Genomic DNA, 21,407 nt, shown 5'->3' on the forward strand with positions numbered 1-21,407 from the left:
TCTACTGTCCTAAATCTTGTTTTCCTCTTTCTGCAGTTAGTGGTACTCTCTCCTCTCCTGCTTTCTTCCTAAGGCCTGGTCATAAAAATGCAGAAGTTAATAGTTCTTTATTCACTGCAAGACTTGAATAATAAGGGATAAATAATCATGAGACCACTCAGTAAATGTCATTTTAAAAAACACTCTGCACCTATGCATCAGGTGATTTACAGAGTTAAAGGTTCTGTACAAGAAAAGACTAATACTTTTTTCATTATTGACACACAGCTGATTACATAGGTTGTCTTAATTCTAGCACTTCCTAACTTTTGAAATTCTACCTTAATAGCTGTAACAATCTTGGTGGTTTAATGCTGTAAATTTTAAAGCTTACAGTTGTATAACTTCCCATTTTCTGTATGCCAATGTGGATTTTGCCGTGAAGCTCAGTGAAGCACAATACAAAGTTTTCAAAACCAAAACGTTTTTCTTTCATTAATAGATTAAGACTAGAAAACCAGTAAGTGGAATATTTCATGAGGAGTGCTGCTATTGTTGTAATACAATAGCTTTGAATAGTTTTGCTTTCCTGTAGTGTTTTTTATTTCTACATCTGCAATTTGCACATTTTTCATGGCATTATTACTCATTGGGAGTAATAGCTGGTTAACATTTCGCAACTTCTGAGGAAATGGTTTTGTGGGATACTTGAGAGACAAAGGATCATCAGGAAGCTTGTTATTTTATATCTTATTTACAAATTGAAATGTATGTCTAAAATGTCAATAATATGGAATGCTTCCAGAAACATGCTCCTTCTGAAAACAGACTGAGGAAATTGAGAAATCTGATACTATCATATTATTATAGCTGTCTCATTTCTATTTCAGAGTTTCAGACTTGGATCCATCATCATAATATCTGAACATGATTATGTTTTCGTGGAACAATTGCTCGGATCCAGAGGTCAATTTGAGCTCAGCAATTTTGGCTGCTAAGCAAGCAGAAAACTCTTAACAAGATTTTATCGTTTTCTGACTTGGAGTAGTGTTGGTTAGCCTCAGCACCATGTAACTAGGTTAACTTCTCTGGGTGTGACGCTGTCAGGGCACCGGCCACTACGAAAGAAAAACTTTTCAAATGCCTATAGCCATGATGCATGTAATATATTTTTAAGCCTTGCTGGACTAATTTGGATAGGACTTCAGGGTTCTTCCTGCTTCCATTTCTTCTTCTGTTCTCTGTGACAAGTAATCTGTAAACTACTATGTCATTGTCTCTGTGAGCTCTATAACTGAAAGTAGACATTTAAGCAACATATAGAGCTCTCTTAAGAGTCTTGTCCCTTCTCCTTCCTATCTTTTTAATTTGGAATGTAAGCTCTTTTTAGGAATCGATTATCTGTTACTTGTTTCCCATGCGTGATGAAGCTTCATCTTCCATGGCCTCCAAACAGCAGTTTCTACAGCCTTAAATGAGATGTATCGATTTCTTATCTGCTGAAGACCCCCTTCTCCACCCAGTTCCATTCGCACACAATTTTTTTGTGTCTTTTGAAGGAAATAACATTTATATTTTTCTCTCTGTTCATTGTGAACACTATTCTGTCTTGCCCCTACAGAAAGGTTTTCAAGGTGTTGATCATGGAATGGGTAGGTATATTGTTCTAACGCCACCTTCCTGTGTGCAGTCTCCAAGGAATACTCGCACACAGGCTCCTGCTGCCTATCGTCCTGTCTCCTTGCTGTCTCACTTCTTTGGCTCCACCAGTGGTTGCTGTGATAAAAATCTTAGCATAAGATTTTAATATGAAGCGATTTATTGTATTGCCCCTTTGCATCAATGAAAGAGACTGAAAACAAAGATGGACCTTTATTTCCTTCAGGACCCTTAATGGACTTGGTATCCTGGTGTGTTCCATGGATGGATCAGTGGCTTTTTTAGACTTTTCCCAGGATGAACTTGGAGATCCGCTCAGTGAGGAGGAAAAGGTACAGTAAGCACTCATAGAATCTGTGATCGTATTTAAGGGATGTATTTATTCAGTTAAAATATTGAACTGTTTATAGAAGTATGTAGTGATTGACTTCCATATTACAGAAAAATGTGTTCTTCTCTACTTTACAAATCATTAAAAAAGAGTAGTCAAGGAATGAATTTGTGGTATTAGTTTCCATTCTGGAAAGAAAGTCTATTTGGGAAACATCCACTTGCTTACACATCATTATACATTTAAGGAAACAAGGAGTGGGTGCTTCAAAACACTTTAAAATTACTCTTTGACTTGCATATATGCAAGTTGTCTTAAACTGATTGCTGTTGGCTGTTTTTTCCTCTCATTGCTATTAGCAACTAAAGCTTTGAATTCCAGTTATTTTACGTATTGATTTTGTGTTAGCTGAAAATAGAAAGAAAGAAAAAATCTGTAGTGTATAAATGATACAGAGGGCATTTGCATTTTATGTATTCCATTAATTTGTGTGATTCCATTACATCATAATTAGTGATGTCACACTAGCAGTTGCAGTCACTCTTTTTGTGTGATACATGCTTAACGCCCACAGAGCAACATTCATCAGTCCACCTATGGTAAAAGCCTAGCGATAATGACTGAAGCTCAGTTGTCTACCACCATTATTGAGAATCCAGAGATGCTCAAGTATCAACAGAGGCAGCAGCAGCAACAGGTGGAGCAGAAGAATGCGTCAATTAGGGAAGCATCTGGGACGGGGACAGCGGCTCCCAAAGTGGCAAGCATGGTCAACGGGGAGAGTTTAGAGGACATTAGGAAGGTAGGTGTTCTTGAATAGCCACTTGTCTATGCCAAATACTAAGCCAATAAATGTCAGACCGCTTATGATACAACCAGTTTCCGCTTCCTTATTTGTGTTAAATGGCACATTTCAACCCATGAATGGTCCCGTTGACATTACTGGGACTTGTTGAAAAGTTACAGTGCTCTTAAGCAGAAGTGAGACTGCAGAAAAAGGCTTTGGATATCTCTGTGATTTGTGCTATATTCTCGGTATGCAGAAAGGAAACCAAAGGTAGCTAGTAACAGTCCAACTGTAGAATTGTGTTTCAGTTTCTCAATGAACGCGGCTGAAAACAGTATTTAATGCTCTTCTAAACACAGAACATAACTTTTAATGAAGGACTCGATGTGCACGGATGAGAATGTTTCGGACTTGACTCTCTAATATGGAGAGAATCAGAATTCTGTTGTACATTGTACTATATGAACTTCTGCTTAAAAAACAACTACTGTTCTTAAAAAAAAAAGTTATAGGATTGAAATACACTTGTATTAATGAAGATGTAGATTGATTTTATGCAATAATAGCATGGTTCAAAGACAATATGGAAAAAAAATCTTTGTTAACAGATTTTTAATTGAGGAACATCTTTAATCTAATACACCTGTTCTTGTCACTTGGAAGAAAAAAGAAAAAGAATAAAAACATTTCCTATTTATCAGAAATAATGAAGAAATATATTTCCCAACAGAATCTCTTAAAAAAACAAGTTGAAACACGAACAGCAGATGGTCGGAGAAGGATCACGCCTCTCTGCATTGCTCAGCTGGACACTGGGTATGTTTGGAAGTCGTCTTTAAAATCCTTCTTTTCCTTTTTATCTTTTTATCCCTGTTCTGCCTCCCCCTGCTCCCCCCCCCCCACCCCCCAGCCCCGTGCAAACTCAGAATTCTCACTTATTTTAATCTTAGAGCATCTTAAAGCACTTGCTGGAAATACCTTGTGTGTACTTAGGGAATATAGTTTCAACCGATGTTCTCTTAGTTGTAAGATCTCACTTCTAATAAATAAGGCTGATTCTCATTATTTACCATTGTAGATGAGTGAACAGTTCTCTGATCTATTACGGGCTGATATCTACAGTAATACTGCCTTTAGCATCCTTTGTATGTGAGAAGTGACTCTGGAAAGTTAGGTGTTGGTGGTTTATTTAAGTTGTATACAAGTATCTACATGTGAAAAAGGGAAGAATAGAATAAATAGTTTAAATGATTATTTTTCATTTTTTTTTAAGTGTTTTTGAGAAATATATTGTTTGTCTTCTTGCTTAGGGATTTTTCTACAGCATTTTTCAATAGCATCCCAATATCTGGATCTCTGTCTGGCTCAATGATGTCTTCTCAAAGTAACCAGCAGCTCATGTCATTAGATTCTAACGCAGCAAATTCCCTTAATACTTCAAAGCCTTCTGTAGAGCCAACAGCAGCCAGTATAAAACCAACAGATGATGCAGCCAATAAAGATGGGTCAGTATTTGCAGTTCTTTTGCTTACATGACTTTGTTTACCTTTTATTTCTCATTTACAGTTCTGTAATTAACAATTATTTAAGTGGTTTCCCTACTGCAAAACTTCAAGAATCTAACGCTCCTGCCAACATCAAGATTTTATTAGTATTTGTTTGTTAAAACAAAGTGATCGACCAGTAATAAATAAAACCATATGCATAGTTCTGAAAATGAACTTCAATGCAATGAGGTACACAGTTGATTGATAATGTTCTAAGAAATTGACTTGCTTGTACAATACTGGGTTGCTATTAGTAAATAATAGAAGGATTTCCAGCAGTGGAGGTAATGAAGCCTGGTTTCCATCAAATTCTGTCTTGTGTCCTGTAGATCTTCGCTCTTCAAACACAGTGATACTTCTGCTCTGTGTAACAACCCCATCAGAGCACAGTGACAATGACCTGTCAGAGCATATATGCTGATGGGCCAGTGTGTCTTTCAGATTAATTATGGAACAACTAGATTTTACTTGCTTTTCCCTCAGTGGTAATACTGACTTGGTTTTGTCTCCTCAATGTGTTTTTATAGCATTTGTAAGAGCACAATGTAACTGGAACCTCTACCACTCCATCAAATTTAGTTGAAATTGGCCACAGATTGAAAAATGAGTTGGCAGACTATGAGAAATGATTGACAGATGAAACTATTAAGTCTCCTTTTCTTTGGAAATTGGACTTCTAACTGCTTTTTAGTACAAACATCGGTATCTTAGAGCCATTCTTTCTTTAAATTGAAAAATCTCTAAAGTAAACAGCTATTCAAATAACAGATCCCTGGAATGCTTTAGTGTGGGGAAACACATTCCTTTGCCTTAGAGTTATGCCTGGAAAGGCCTAATAACTAGTTTGGCTTCTTCAACAACAAAATCAAAACCTGACTTGAATTGTATCAGCTCAAATTCTTTGATTGATTAAACAGTGGAACGTAATTTTGTAATGGAAAATATTTGGTAACCTGGACAAAGGGTAAAACGGGGAACCCCGGTCATCATTTAAAATAATGATCTTTTCCCTTTGGGTATGGAAGCACCAGCTGAAAGTATCATTTAATTTCTGAATTAAAAATACATAATGAATGAATTAGGGTCTTTTTAATCTAGATATATCTACGTGGACACATGAAGCTCTTAGCTCTGAGATGTATCATAAAGAGCTTTTGAGAGTAGGCAAAGCTTGCAAGATACTGATGCATGAAAGGAGGAGAAGCATATCGTAATTCCCATGTGTACTTGAGTGAAAGGTTTTCAGTATTATTTATAGCCAGTGTAATTAATGCTATTTAGTTGTTATGAGCAGTGCAGGTTACCAATACTAAATTTCTTTCAATCCTTGTTTTCCCTTTTATTAACAGTGTAAATGCTACCTCTGCCTCAACGGCTCCTTCTGCATCATCTTCTGTGTTGACAACTCCATCCAAGATTGAACCTATGAAAGCATTTGATTCTAGATTTACAGAACGATCCAAAGCCACCTCAGGGACTGCGGTTGTAACAAATACAAATCAGACTGTTGTGGACAGGTAAGACATAGCCTAGGGGCAAAAAAAAAACCAAAAAAAACCCCAACATAGGAATGTAGAGGGTTAAAATGCTGATTCTCTACGGTGTGGATGTCATGGTGCTGGCACTCTAGAAATTGTCTTGGGTCTCTTCCACAATTGGAAGGAAGGGGACAGCTGCAAATAGGTAAATTCTTTGCTGGCATTATCCCTTTGTACATTTGTCTCTGGCATTTGAGATCAAGCAGACTCTTCGAAATATTCTGAGTTAAAACTATCATTACAAGAGACTGTGTGTGCGCATGCCTCCACGTGTGGCTGCACGCATCAGTGCTCCTTAGAAGACAAAAATTGCCAGGCTGCATCTCTGTACAAGAGTGAGGTTTACTTCAAATTAAATTAGCATACATGTCTGCAGAAGGCCTATCATCATATTAACTGCAGATGTATTTCAGTTTTATGCCTTGAAGGCATGCAGAGAAAACACTTTGATTTTAAGGGGTTTTGGCTTTGGAGCCACATGATTTGAAAAAAAAAAAAAAAAAAAGAAAAAAAGAAGAAAGCCTTTGGTTTTGTGACATAGTCTGTTATGGCATAAGTATTCCTGCTTCACCAAAACAAATGATAGAAAAAATAGCAGTCTTGAGAAAGAAGTATGTAGTTCCCCAGCTTACTGTCAATGAAATGTGTATTTACTAAATACTTCAATATTTTAATATCGAAGGGTTTAACTATAAGATGCAGAAGAAAGATGTGTATTACTCTCGTAATTGCTTCTAATGTATCAGTAAAGTATGGATAAAAGTGTATTGTTTGGCATACTTCAGATGCCAAAGAAAAAAGATTTGGATTATGCAAGATATTTCTAGGAAGCCGAGTTGTGGAATAAGTGGCAAAACATTGCTATGAGTTAATAACCAGCTATTGGAGGGAATGGGTAGAATATGATTAAATGACCTATTTTAGGGTATAACAGTTAACAAAAGAGTTCACAGGGATTTGTACTTTGTCTTCTTTAGTTATATTGTATTCCTGAAGTGGAAAATGAAGCAGTGAGGTCATTTGTATGGTTTGCAGATATGCATCTGCCAGTAGTCAGAACTGAATAGGACAACTTTTGGGGACAGGCAACAGAATGACAAATGAAGTTCTGTATGAGTAAGCAGAAAGTGTAATGGCCATCACAGGGGAAAAGGTGAACTGCTCTTGCATCTTAGAGTGCTGAATTACTTGTATCGACCCAGGGAAAGAGATCTGATTGTAATTGGAACTGAATGCTGAAGTAAAGTCGTTATTTACAGCTTTATGCAGTTGCTAACTGCTAGTTTGGTTAACTTTTTTAAATGAGAGAATATGTCTGATGAGGTTACATATATATTGCACGTTGTGTGTTTGCAGAGGAGTTGCTTCCTCTTTGGCTTCCTCCTCTTGCCTTTGTGCCTTTCGAAATACACTCAAACAAGGCTAAGAATGTACTCTTACCTACAAAAATGCAGTATGTAGCATATGTGGCAGCTTGTGGAATCAGCTTGTATAAAACGTACTTTTTTACTTACTCAGACTGAAGGATCAGAATTTAATTAAAGACAATAAGCCCAAGGATATTCTGGAGAGCAGCAGTGACAGTGAAGAGAAGATTCCAGCTGCTAAACCACTCAGTGCACCCAAACGGAAACTGGAACTTGAGGGAGAAACGGTAGAAAAGAAGAAAAAAGGAAGGCCTCGAAAAGACTCCAGACTTGTACCAGTAACTTTAACTGTTCAGGTGAAATAAATAAGATTTTGTGGCTTTAAATGTTCATTTAATAAAGTCGGTCCCATGCTGACTTGTTCCATGAAGTCAGGGAAACACAAGTAGTATGAGTCCCTCAGAATTTTTAGCCATCCCTCTTTCTTGCCTTTAAACTTATTCTTTTCAGAATTTAGGATTATAAAAAGCAGATGCACATGGTGTGGCAAATGTCAATCCTTTATATAAATATGCAGCTACTTACAAAATGGTACCAGCATGCTAAGTTGTGATAGCCTGCCAAATGACTGTATAGAATAAAATGAAACACCATCAGTTTTTGGTGTTCTTTGATGGAGAGTGGCCCAAGCACAAGAGAGTGACTTGGATATGATGACTTAAATGGTTATGAATTTCATAGGAACCGTGAATTAGAGTTTCTGTCATTTTAGGGCATGTAGATATCTCTGCTTTCAGTATTCACAGCTTATGTTTCCCATGCAATGTGCCAGAATTTCCATTAATTAGTTGCAACTGAAAAAGGAGGGGGCTATAAAAAAAGACCCCACATCTAATCTGGTTTGGTTTTTTAATTCTTAGAAGCTATATTTTAAAATTTGTATTTATACAACTAATTGGGAAAAGATTAATATTTGCAATTGGCATTATTTGTAATTTTAAAAATATTTCAAATCAGTCTATATTATAGAATATATTTGGTTTTAACTTTTTTTAATGGAAAAAAATTAACTACTTTTGCAATTTTTTTTTTTTCCAGTCCCCAGCTACACTGGCCTCTGAGAAGGATGCTGGTTGCATGTCTGCGCCAGCATTAGCACTTAAACTGCCAACTCCAATCCCACAGAAATCATTTACTTTGCAAGTAAGTGGACTACAAAGGAAAAAAAGCTGAATACTTTTTAAAAATCCTGCTTTTTAAATATATTCTTTGATTATTTGAATCCTTTGATAAATTAACGATTGAATACATGTATTTGTTCAAGCAAGCAAGATGGTATACTTCAGTTGCTAAGAATATGCTTATGTGAGAAAAGTTAATGGCAAATCAGCTAAAAATAGGACGCTTCTGAACTAGCTAAACTTAGAGGAATACCTCTGGTTCATCAGTCCCTCCTGGTTAACCAAAGCTTGTTGTAAAGATAAGAGTCTCCAACGGGAGTAACTGCTGCAGTTATTACAGCTGTGTTGGTAGCACACGGCTGGAGAGAAAAGTAAGTATTTTCCGAGAGCTTTCTGGGGGTGCTCCACATCTGAAGAGGCAGGCAAATAAGTGGTACTTTAGGTATTAATGAAATAATTTTTCAGCGTGTTTAGGCTGTGGTAGTCTGGTTCTAATTGCAAGATTGTAGGGAGACTGGGCACATCTAGACTTGATCTGGTGCCCTTAATTAGGAAGCACAGACTAGCACAACCTTTCCTTATTCTTATGCTCGGAGTACAAATAAATGATTTGTGTTCTAGCCAAGACTGAGTTTCAGAGGTCTGCTTCTTTTGAAGTACCACAGTATATTTTGAAGCCACTTTAAACAGAGAATGCCATACTTAAATCCATTCTTAAAGATGGAATTATTTTGGCTCTAATAGCAGTTGCTGCTTTTTTGAATAGTTCTTTTCCTCTTCCAAAAAGTATCTTATTTTCTGTATTTCAGGTAAGTTCAGATCCATCAATGTACCTTGAAGTGGAGAATGAAGTGACCACAGTGGGAGGTTCAAAATTGAGCAGGTTAAAGTGTAATCGAGAAGGAAAGGAATGGGAGACCGTCCTCACCAGTCGAATTCTCACTGCAGCGGGAAGCTGGTAAGAGACTGTATTTTGGAGAAAGAGAGTCCTGAAAGCCAAAAAACATTCCCGGGGTACAAAAGTACACTTTGCAGGAAGTTAATTATGCCTAAACCCACATATTTACAAATGAAGTAGAGACTTTAAAGATATTTTCATCTACTTATTTAGAAAAGTTGATTAACTAGATCACTTCTGGTAGGGATTTCTGTGATTCTTTGGGCTTTGCTCAAGATGTCCTATTTCCCTTCCAGCTAACCTAGTCTAATACATTGGTGCTCTTAAACTTATCCTGTGGAGTTTTTTGTAGGAATTACGACTTATTTCTGTTGACTACTGCTATTTACTGGTTTTATCACTCTCGATTGTAATTTTTATGCAACCTTTCATAATAAATGTTTTGTGGATAAAAATATGTACTATTCTTAGAGGACCAGTTTCACTCCAGGTATTAGCTCTATGCAGTCTTAAAGCACCACAAGTTCTCATTAGCCAGTTACAACTATTTTCCTGTACATTTAAATTTCTCCTTTAAATTTCTTCTTTAAAGTTGACTAAATAATTCTAAGTGACAGTTGTTCAAGTGCTAACTACTAAAGAATGAAAGATCTAAAACAGGATGTTTTGTGACTTAGAAGTATTTTCCTGAATATTTTGCTATTTTTTTTCTCTTTATTTTTCTCAACTCTGTTTAGTTCCAACCTTAGAGTTTAAATTGAAAGTATATTTCTGAAGCTGGAGCCATGTCCGGGTCTGAAAAAGAAGCAGCAGATTTTAAAGCTAAATACAAGTACAGGCCTGAAGGAGAGCTTGAGTGTACCCAGAAGCTTTACTGTATTTCTAACTATGCCTCTTGGTCTGATAAAAGATACCATCTCTGCCTGCAAACCTTCTCTTGCCCATCTCCTTAGACTATCATAGTTACAATCAAATTAGGGAGGCATGGAATGCATATATACATATATATATACACACACACACACACACACACACATATATACATATAATATATATATATACACACACATGTATAATCTATCTAGTTTTTGACCTTTCCTTTTGGTACCCAGGATTTTTTTAAAAGCTATATTAGTTACATTCTGGGGAATTGGCCCAGCTTGTATGGTAACTTAAGAAATCAGTCTAGTTTTGTGCTACTCATATTTAACAAAATGTAAATGTTTCTTTTTTCTTTTTTTCTTTTTTTTTCTTTTTAGTGAGATTGTAAGTGTAGCCTGTGAGAAACGAATGTTGTCAGTATTTTCAGCTTGTGGTCGTCGCCTTCTTCCTCCTATAATATTGAATACACCCATTTCCACCCTACATTGCACAGGTTGTTACATCATGGCTCTCACCACTGCTGCTACGCTCTCTGTTTGGTAAGTACCATGTCAGGCTGCAGCAGCTGGCTGGGCTGATTTTTATAGATATCTCTGTTTAATTGTGTCAATGCGTTGCTGTTGAAACTTAGGCTTAAACCCCATCAGGTCTAAACACAAGTCCACTTTTGGATATAATATGAAGAGTTAGTTGGGCAGGACTTGGATCCTGTTTCTTCTCTGTTCTCGGACAGTCCATAATATTGAATTTGATTCTAGAAGGAAGATAAAGATGAGCTAGAAGTTACTAGTTTAAACAGCCTACCTAGGGTAGAGTTGTCATGCATATGGAATGGATTGGGGCAGGGGGAAAGGAGAAATATGGATACTTCCAATTTCCGTCATACTTAGCCAATAAAGTACACGAGTTTCAGAGTTAGAAGTACTCTAGCCATCTTCAAGATATGAAGATTAAAACCGCAGTACTTGTTTACAGTTGTTGAATTGAACCTAATGTCTCATGCAAGTCAGAGCTCCTAAAGGAGTTGTTTGGATCCTTAGTGTTTGCTTAGCTGTAATGAGGTTTCCTGATAAAGAGCCATAAAAGTTGTTTTCTGCTGTTGACTTCTGTCTTGCCATAGGGGTTTGAGTTCGACAAAATAATTTTGTTGAAGCAATGAAGAAAATGTCAAAACTATCATACTCCCCCAAAAACCCCACTTTGTCATGAATATTGAAGAAATGCATTTGTTAAATGATTTTGGAACTTTCAGTTGTTTGTAAACTCTGACTTGTCCTTTTTTTTTTCAGGGACGTTCACAAGCAGACAGCCATTGTTAGAGATGAGTCTTTGCAAACAATATTTTCAGGTAATAAAAATCATTTAGTAACCAACCTTTGAGTCCACCTGTACTATTTAGTGCCATTTCTGAATATGCTGAAATTTTTCAAAACCTGAAAAGCTTAAATAATTTTCCTTTGTTATTGTGCAATAAAGGGAAGTAATTGGCAATGCTGAAATACTGTAGAAATAACTGAGATGAGAATATCAGCAGGGAATAGACTTGTACAAGATTCTGTAGCTAATTGTATTCTGTCTTGCTTCTGAATGTGAAAATTCAGTGTTGCGAAGATCACTAAAGAAATATTTAATGTAAATCTGCTATTACAGTAAATTTCTCTGTGTGTACTTTGCATATTTATTATCTTAATGATGAAACACAACTGATTCTCTTCTGATTCATTATTTCAAGATCTTCAGTTTCTATCATTGCCAGTATCTGGCACAAATCAAAAAAGCAGTGTCTCAGAGCATATTGGCTTCTATTTCAGCTTTAATTCATACAGTACTAATCAAAACTAGAGAAGTAGTTGTACTAGCAGTTTGCAGATGTCATCATTAGAAGTTACATGCACAAACCCTGGGCCTGGATTATGCTGGGAAATGAGAGATTCCAGCTGTCCCACTTAGGCTACGTTCTTAGAGAGCACACTTTTCTAAGTATGCTGGTTTTTAGCATTTTAACTTAATGGGAAAAAGAAAAATAAAGGCTTCTTGGGTTACAGAAGACATGGCAGAATTGCTGAAGATTGCCCCTAGATATGGAGAATGTTTCCAAGTAAGCTCATGTTCTGCATAAATTGTAACATCAAGATTTGATAATGGATTTTGCGAAAGATTTTAATGCTACTGCACTGAGCCTGGTGCTTACCCTCATTATCTTGTGTCTTGAGTTTCCTATCAGTGCTTGAGAATAGCATTGACCGAATCTTTTTCTGTTGGTATTTATGACTGATAATCAATGGTGGGTAGCATTTTTTACTATTGTGATTTGATTCCAAAAGAAATCTGTTGGTCTGGTTTGACTTGTAGGAAGTGATGCAACTGTCTCTCAGATCTTGCTGACTCAGCATGGTATACCTGTAATGAGCATGTCTGATGGAAAGGCATACTGTTTTAATCCTTCTCTTTCTACGTGGTAAGTTATGTATTTCCTGCCTTTTCAACTTGGCTGAACTGGCCTGTATTCTGATTTACTGTTTCACTCCGTATTTTGAAGGTTAGTCTGAATAGGATCACACCCCAGACTCAGTTTTGATTTGGTTCACTATTGTATGTCTAGGCTTTATTATAATCTTATGATTTATTATGTTTAAAATAAATTTTAAAAATTAAAAAGTTAAACTACAGCTTACTTTATCACTCTTCCCTACATGGTGCATACTCTTTTATTTATTAGTGTACACCTATATATACTTTTGCTGATGTACATCAGTTGAGTCTGGCAAGCAGTTGGCAATAGTTAAAGATAATCTAGCCTTACAATTAACTTTTTTTGTGTAAAAGACTGCAGTTCTGGAAAATTAGTCAAAACAATTTTCAGAGTTTTGTTGGGAGTTTAGACATGTTAAAATTATTTTCCTCGATTTTCCGAGAAAATAGTACCTATGCACTCCAATCCTCCACATGTATGTGCCTGACTTTGTCAGTCCCCATCACTCCGTAGTGTTTTTCTGGATCTGATGACCAGTCAAGTTTGAAGAGAGCTCTTTGTCTCCAAGATGTAAAAGTTTAATGAAGATAGTGAGTCAGGTGGGGGAGGAAAGAAGAAATCATTATACCTCAGAGAATTCCCATGGAAGAGTCATTACTGATGTCCTAAAGACAAGGAAAGGCTACGTAAGAGTCTGTGCCTTGTTGAGTATCAGATGGACTTTCCCCATGGATTCCCTTACTCCTGTCAAGGCATAATTTCCCATTAAAAATTTCCATGGTTAAATTATTTTCAGTGTCTTTCCAAAACAGATTCTTTGTTGTCTTTCTAAGAGGGGAAAAAAACATGTTGCTGTCTTAATATAATTGTGGTACTTAGTATAATGAGCATGCTTGATGAAAGGGCTTATTCTATTAAGTCCTCCTTAGAATAATTGTTATTAGTCAACTAATTGATGTGAATCCTTTGGAAAAGAAAAAAAAAACACCTTATTTGTTCTCTAGATAAACTGAGAAATTACACAGAAATTTTTGCAGTTAATAAGGAGCAGAGGACAGGCGCTCAGCCATAATTCTGAATTTGCTGTCATCTTTTAGTTTGTACCACTGCTGTGTAAATATATAAAAGAGCAACCCCTTCAGTCATCATACAAATTTAAACATGATAAAGCAGTAAATGGCATTTAAAATATCTGTGCCATTTTACCTTTGAGCTGTCTGGAGGTCTAAACTTAGCATTGTTTTGAGCCACTGATTCCCTTGGTCTTTTTTTTTATTTTCTGTGAAAATACACGTCAGGCTTTGAGGCAGAACAGAACTGGATCCCCTGATATGACTGCCTACTCTCCTCAAACTTGGTGTGTGTTTGTTTGTTTGCTTTTTTTTCAGGAATCTTGTTTCTGACAAACAGGACTCTCTAGCACAATGTGCGGACTTCAGGAATAGTTTACCATCCCAAGAAGCCATGCTGTGTTCTGGGCCCTTAGCTGTAATACAGGGACGAACATCAAAGTACGCACTTAATTGCTTCATTTGATCGGCTTGTTTGTCTTTTTTTTTACCTATAATTTATTCATGTGCTTGAATGAGTGAGTTCTTAAGATGCTAATGGCACTGAAAATTATCAATAGCTCATAGAGTGGGTTTTTTTTTTTTAACCTTTGCACATTTATAGTCTGTATCTTAATGTTCCTTAGTGATTGTTTGGGGGGCAGGAAAGCATGCTCTAAACTTAATCATTTTAAGGCTTTTCTTTATTGGATGGATAAAGTATTTGGCAATTCTGTACATGTAATATTTTGATTAGCTAAACTGAATGTCTTATATTTTACATTTTAATTTTTAGTTTACCAGCTTTGGAGTAGGCCTACAGATTTTGAGTAATTCAGTTGTCCTCAAGGGATCTGTTTAATGAAGTCTTTGAGAAAGTTGAGTGACTAGTCATCTAATGCATATTTTTAACATTTGAAAATATCACCAGGGAATTGTGTGAGCCAGAGCAGACTCCTGTAGGTAATTTAATAGCCCATCCTCACCTGGATTTGAATTAGAGTTTCCAGGCAGATTTTGGTGCTGTTTTGGTCCTTCACATCTGAGTTTAATTTTTTTTAGTGTGAAAAAACTGTATAGAATTTTATTCTGTGGGGCAAGGGGATTAATTGGGAAATATATTTGAAATCCAAACAAACAACACTCTCTTTTTGAGAGAGAGAAAATATTAGACTGAAAAAACAGCCTTTTTTTTTTTTAAAAAGGAAGTAATTGTTTTGTTGGTTTTTTTTTTTTTTTTTCAAATTTGCCTTCTTATGACAATATATTTATTTGCAAGGAATCCTTTAAATGCTTTAGGCTAACTTTATATCTTGTGTTTGTTTTGTGACTTTCACCTGCGAGGGCCAAAGAAGGGTAAAGGCAGTCACTTGGATTTCCTATAAACATTTAGGAGCCCTTGGTCACTGAAAAGCCTATGTTTTTAAAGAGAAGACAGATGAAAGGAAAAGAAAAAAGAACAGGAGGCAGAAAACCCTCTGTGGACCTTGATACTTATAAATTGTCCAGTGGAGGGGAAGGCAGTTGGCTGTGAAGTGCTGCCTTTGTCATTAAAAGCTTGAACTCTGGAAGCACTGGGTGTCTCTGAAAGATAAGTGTAGAATAGCTTGTATTACAAATATATATATATATATATATTCCTTCAACTAGTGTCTGAATTTGTCGCTGGCATGTTAATTTTTCTTTGGTTTTATAGTTCAGGAAGGCAAGCTGCAAGATTGTTCTCCATGCCTCATTTAGTGCAACAAGAAACAACACTTGCATACCTGGAGAACCAGATAGCAGCAGCACTTATGTTACAGTCCAGTCATGAATATCGCCACTGGCTCCTTATCTATGCACGGTACCTGGTTAATGAAGGTGAGACCTGCCACGCTGTGTTCCTTCTTTGCAGCTCTCACAGATTTTTAAGAAATGCTTTATTAACATCACGTGTATGTATGATTGCACTTAACATTCTTCTTTTAGCACTTGGTTTCTGGTCTTGGTGTTTACTTCGAAACAAACTGCTGAAGCGCATTTGCTTCCTGTAGTGCTCCCATTTTAACAGATCTCCCAGACTGTGAACAGATCGTGCTCTGGGGAAACAGTGCCATCTGTGGACTTCAACAGTAGGAACTGCATTGTAAAAAAAGTGCAGTGGTCTGTCAGGCATATCATATGTATTATCTGGCAGCAACTACAGATGTTTCAGAGGAATGAGCAACACCTTGTAAAATCTGTAGCATTCCTCAGCTAACTGACAATTGCTGCCTGATGTGAAATGGAAGAGTTGCTCGGTCTCTGACACTTTGTACCAAAGCACATAAAACTGCAGAGAATTTGCTTGTGTTACTTGTGCTTTATACTTTTTTACAGTCTAAAATTTCAATAGCCTGTACTGGTGAGCTCCCTAGGTTAAATTCTGTGAGGAAAGAAATGCACAAGTAAATTTGTTATGTGTGAATACATATCTCTATGCTATTACGTTAAATAAGATTAACCAACTGACTTTATGCTTCTTGGATTCTAAAGATCTCTGTTGTTTCTCTGCATGTCTGCATTCTACATTTAGTAGCTCCCATTGTATTAATTCAGCCTTATTCCTCACCATGCATAATCCTTTTACACAGAGGGAAGCAAAATGGTTCGTGTTAGGCCACCTTATAGGCGTTGGCAGAATTAAAATTGAGCTCATTAATTCTTGCCTTTTGACCCCTACTTTATTTAACAAGAGAGCTTGATCAACTACATATGATTCTCTCTGCCCTTGCCAAGTTGAAATTAAAATGTTCATGTTGGGTCATATGTTGAAGAGACGGTTATGCTTTTAAAAGTCTTTGCTAATTTACAACCTCTCTACTCTGTGTGCAGGGTTCATCTTGCACCGCGCAAGCGTCACTGCCTTGCATGTGTGTATACACTGGATGTCACTGCAAATTCTGCTTTGCCATACGTGTATTACTGTTTCACTAGTTTTCTAGGTCTGCTAAATTTTGAAAATTGTACATCCTATTGTTGACCCTTCATTCCTATGCTGATTTCAACATTTAATGAATTCTAATTCACTAAAATATTCAACCTATTATACATTGATTGACATGTTACTCTTGAACAGATGACTTTGTTACATGCAAGAGAATTCCCTCCTCTGATTAGTCACCTCCTCAGGTGACTACAGCTGGCCTGGAAGCTGTGCAGTTTTATTAAGGGTTTTTTTTCTTTTTTTTTTTTTTTTTTTTTTTTTAATTCTTGTGCATATTAATTGGATCCTTTTAAGTTTTGTCATAAGCGCTTTCACTAAGAGTTTAAGAGATGTCTTCTTTCCAACTTTTCTTGTGATAACTCTGTTGTACTAGTTCTTTGGCTGTTGAAGTCCATCAGTTTTCCAATGTTTTTTGGTTTGTTTTGTTTTTTGTTTGGTTTTTTTTTAAAAAAAAAAAGCTGGTATCTATGTGGAAGAGGGAGCGAGATTTGAGATCATAGCAGCTCAAAACAAACTGGAGTAACTATTTCAGTTTTTCTCCATATTGTAGATCATCTTTAGCAGTGGTTTTGGTTTTGAGAACTTAAAATAAAACCTTTTGGAAATCTAAAAATAAATCCTTTACAAATCATCTTCTCTTTCCAAATATTTGCTGTTAGAAGAATAATATACTTTTTCAGAAATAAATGGTTTTGGCTTTATTTTATTTTAGGTACTTTTAACTCTTTCCTGAATGTTGTCAGTTGCATTGTGGAGTGGCTATATATAGTGTAACGCTTATGAATGTGACTTTATTTTCTGATAATATTCAGGGTTTGAATATCGTTTGCGAGAATTATGCAAGGATTTACTGGGTCCAGTCCATTACTCAGCTGGAAGTCAGTGGGAATCAACAGTTATGGTAAGTCCTGATAATAGTTTAACGAAGAACAAGGAAGAGTTTCCCATTAAAATTGCAGAACATGAATAGACAATAGAACTTAAAATATGATTAAACTTAATGGCCAAAAAGCAATCACAGGTTATTTTTGCTGATCCTGGAACCCTTCCCATACTGTTCTCTAATTTTATAAGCAGGCTTCCTCCCATGGCATTTGTATTTATTTCATGTGAAACCGTAGACAGATGGTTATTGCCACAGTCTCAGCTCTGATGCCGTCTTGAGTATCACACAGATGGAGCAGAGTTGCATGTTCAGGTCTCCACATTCTTCAGACAGCAACTTTGAAATATTGACATGCCAATGAAATGTCTTCCCTTCTCAGAGCATGCCTGGAGTCTGTAACTGCTCCAGCTTCATGAGTATATAAATGTAAAGACAGTTTTTATTCTAGGAGTCATGTTAGCAGAGTAAGAACATAAAATACACAGCTCTCTCCAGGCAGGAAAAAGGGCATGAATCTTAAACAGCTCTGTGGAATATAGTCATGATACCAAGTAATATGTTCTGAGGATGTTTTTGTGGTTTTCGTGCAGGGTTTACGAAAGAGAGAACTATTGAAAGAGCTTCTTCCTGTTATTGGACAGAACCTCCGCTTCCAGAGGCTTTTCACAGAATATCAAGAGCAGCTAGACATCTTGAGAGACAAGTAGCATTTCCTCAGATTTTCCCTGCGGGGCCTGGTCCGAGAGAAACTGCTGAACAGCATTAACCAGAGACAGAAGAGGAGCAAGAGCCCGGTCAGTAGGGACACTCCTGAAGAGAGCAGTGCTGTAAGGGTCTCAGATGCTTCAGGAGTGACCTGCTTTCGTTTTCAAAGAAGCTCACAAGTGGATTCATGAAAATGATGAGCGGATGAGCTAGACCGTTTCCCAAGTGAAACTTAACCATCGAAGCTGTGGCCTCTGTTTCTATGGAAAGTCGTGGATATGTACTTCAGGGGGGTCCTTTTGGATCTGGATCTGATTTTGATATCAAAACTAGCTGAGAACTGTTTGTGGGGTTTCTTGGATGTCCTGTGAAAAGCACAGTACTTCAGAGTACACTGATCAGCATATTTAACCCTGTTTAGGGTTTTTTGCCTGAGGATTTATTGAGGCTCAACACTATATTAAATTAGATGAATGAGCCACATAAAAAGAAATTTCATAAATATTAAGGTATTATGCAGCCAATAGACTCTTTCCTGTGAATATAATATTAATAATAAGAGGCTGTTCTAACACATGGACTATTTTTGTACTAGAATTTGCTAACTTGTAATATGGAATTTTATTTGGCCGATAATCAGGCTATCTCTACAAAGTCATCTTGTAGGAAACTTAACTCTAATTACAAAAAGCTATGTTTCAAAATAATGCTACCAAATTAACATGTCATCATCTGGTTTTTAATTTTTAAATGTTTGTAAAAGGCATTTGGGGGGAGGGATACAATGGGGTGGCTCTTTTTGTAAGTACAAAAATAAATGAACATTGCATTGGTTTAAAAAACAAAAAGCAAAAACATGGTCTTGAATTACTACAAAGGGCACAAGCTTCTCCAGAAATGTCAATGCAGGCTGAGTCATGTTAACATGTCTAGAAATAAATAATATCGTCTGGGTGATCTTTCCTCTGAAAGCGTGATCAGACAAGTACTTGTGATCTCCCTAGAGCAGCTATGTTTTTTCTTGGAGCCACATCTCAGCGGAGGGAGCAGGAGCTGCGTGGGAGTTCTTATTATCTCAGGCAGCACAAAGCAAAATGGGCTCCCGGACCGCTGGTGAAAGTGGTCAGCACTGCAACAAGAAATCAGCTTTGTGCAGTTACGGCCATGTTCCTTATGGCATTTTGTAATAACAAAATAGAGCTGGTGCCCTGGCAGCAGTTCACTTGTGGAGTGGTTTTGGAATTGCACTGAAACCAAATCAATCAACTTGTTTTCTTCCCCAAAGTATGCTTGGTGCTGGGAAAGAAGCAAGTGTATGTGTTGGTTCTTTCTAGGACCTAGCTATTCGAGTGTATCTCAACTTATTCTCTTACTTTGAGATGTTTTTGAGTAAGAAAATCAGTATTGAAATGAGTATGTGTATTTTAAACACTTATAGAAGAGCAGTTTCTCCCCTAAACTTCTAGCAGAAACAAACAATATCCTTTAACCTTCAGCCACGACAAGGACTAGCTGTGCTACTGTGGACTTTGGCTGAAGGGGACTGACCCTCATCAGAGAGGTGGCTCTGCAGTTACATGGTTGTCTGGATCCCAGAGATAGGGATGTGTTCTTTAAGGCAACAAACCCTCACATTTGGAGGGTTTTGTTGCCTCCTGTTGCCAGACCTGATGAACACAGGATTACTTCTTTGTACAGCAATCTCATGTGCACATTGACTGAAGTGTCTTGAAGAGCAATAAAAACAACTGATCTAACAGCTGTTCTTCAGTATGGCGTCAGTGAACGTTCAACAAGCAGTGGGAAATGTAGTGACAGCACAGCTTAATTCTGCATGTACCTGGTGGGGAAAGTCAAGGTGATGAGGTGAGCCATCCATGTTCCCCTGACCCCTGGTCCAAAATGTTTATAGTACTGTTTATAGTACTTGCCAATTAGTTGACACTCATGGGAACAGGCATTGTGTTCCTCATCGAGTAGAATCAGAATCATGAAATGTTTGGGTTGGAAGGGACGTTTAAAGGTCATTTAGTTCCACCCCCCTGCCATGGGCAGGGGCATCTGCAACTAGAGCAGGTTGTGCTTGTCTTGTGCTCGTGTATGCAGGCAAGCAACCCGCTGAAATGATTAATGATTAAATGATTAAAATATGATTAAATGATTAAAAAAAGTGTGTTCCGGGGAAAAGGTAGGTCTGGTCCAAAGCCCGGTGCAGTCAGTGGGAGTCTGGCTATCGGCTTCCGTGGATTTTGACTTTTCATTGTTCTGTGTAGGCAGCTGCCAAGTTGATGGTTTAACGAGGAGAAGAAATCAAGCACGGATAGTTTCGGAGGTGTTCGTGCAGTGAAAGCTCTGAGGCAAGTGGCTGTCTCCTCTGCTGAAGGTAAGATGTTTAGGCTCTGGCCATCCTCTGTTCAGCCTTATAAGTTCATGCCAATTTTGTAATGAATGCAATTTAATAGGATTTAAAGGTAATTAGCTAAGGGAAAGTAAGTTGTTCTTTGTCATTAAGTCTTTGAAGAGAGGCTGAAATACTTTTTTTTTTATGAAGAGCTGTCTCCATATTAGGCACTATGTAGGTTTTTCTACCAATTTTTTTCGTGGGAGGTTCTGTCACTGCCTGACAGAATAGGAATATTGCAGTTTTAGATTCCATGCAACAAAATATATTTAAATTAAGATGAACACTTTTGTTAAATGGGGTATTTTAGCATTTTCTGCTTAAATTCAGCACCTGCCTTTTTTTTTTTCAGATGAGGGCTGTGAAAACCCGTTTAAGGCTGCATTACATTATCAAAGGAAACCTGCAGCAAAATCAACGAGGAACACTCCAGGGGCAGGTTGTGTTGAACAACCAAGGAGCTTTTATTAATTAGTGTGTTGGACGGGGAAGTGGGGAAGGGCTTAGGGGCGATCAGACCTCCTGGCTGGGCCACCTGGCAGACTCGGGCCTTCCCTGCCGCCGATAAGGGAGGACCTACACCAATATATAAAATCAGATTTTAGCTGGGCGCCAGTACTAGGGAACAGGCTCGTCTTCAGACAGGCGAAATGCCGCACACACATTTTATCCGTGTGCGTTATGCAGCTGCCAGTGCCGCGGCTCAGCCTCTACCGCCCGCCTCGCTCCCGCGTTTCCCGCCCCGCTCAGGCCGGCTCG

At 37.4% G+C, this 21,407-nt stretch overlaps 1 protein-coding gene across 1 annotated transcript in view; it reads left to right on the forward strand.

The window, feature by feature from the left end:
- The window catches only part of HIRA (histone cell cycle regulator), a 35,920-nt gene extending 15,911 nt beyond the window's left edge, over window positions 1-20,009 (forward strand). The window contains exons 11-25 of the mRNA XM_086761643.1: window positions 1,865-1,970; window positions 2,544-2,771; window positions 3,487-3,572; window positions 4,067-4,261; window positions 5,653-5,820; window positions 7,360-7,564; window positions 8,307-8,411; window positions 9,199-9,347; window positions 10,547-10,708; window positions 11,459-11,517; window positions 12,522-12,627; window positions 14,031-14,153; window positions 15,388-15,551; window positions 17,469-17,557; window positions 18,133-20,009. Of these exons, the coding sequence (XP_086617769.1) occupies window positions 1,865-1,970; window positions 2,544-2,771; window positions 3,487-3,572; window positions 4,067-4,261; window positions 5,653-5,820; window positions 7,360-7,564; window positions 8,307-8,411; window positions 9,199-9,347; window positions 10,547-10,708; window positions 11,459-11,517; window positions 12,522-12,627; window positions 14,031-14,153; window positions 15,388-15,551; window positions 17,469-17,557; window positions 18,133-18,249 (2,062 nt within the window). The 3' untranslated portion in view covers window positions 18,250-20,009. The remainder of the gene's footprint in view (window positions 1-1,864; window positions 1,971-2,543; window positions 2,772-3,486; window positions 3,573-4,066; window positions 4,262-5,652; window positions 5,821-7,359; window positions 7,565-8,306; window positions 8,412-9,198; window positions 9,348-10,546; window positions 10,709-11,458; window positions 11,518-12,521; window positions 12,628-14,030; window positions 14,154-15,387; window positions 15,552-17,468; window positions 17,558-18,132) is intronic.
- The last annotated feature ends 1,398 nt before the right edge of the window (window positions 20,010-21,407 follow it).

This window comes from Chlamydotis macqueenii, chromosome 17 (genome assembly GCF_036417535.1).
Source record: "Chlamydotis macqueenii isolate bChlMac1 chromosome 17, bChlMac1.mat, whole genome shotgun sequence".
NCBI classification, from domain to species: Eukaryota; Metazoa; Chordata; class Aves; order Otidiformes; family Otididae; genus Chlamydotis; species Chlamydotis macqueenii.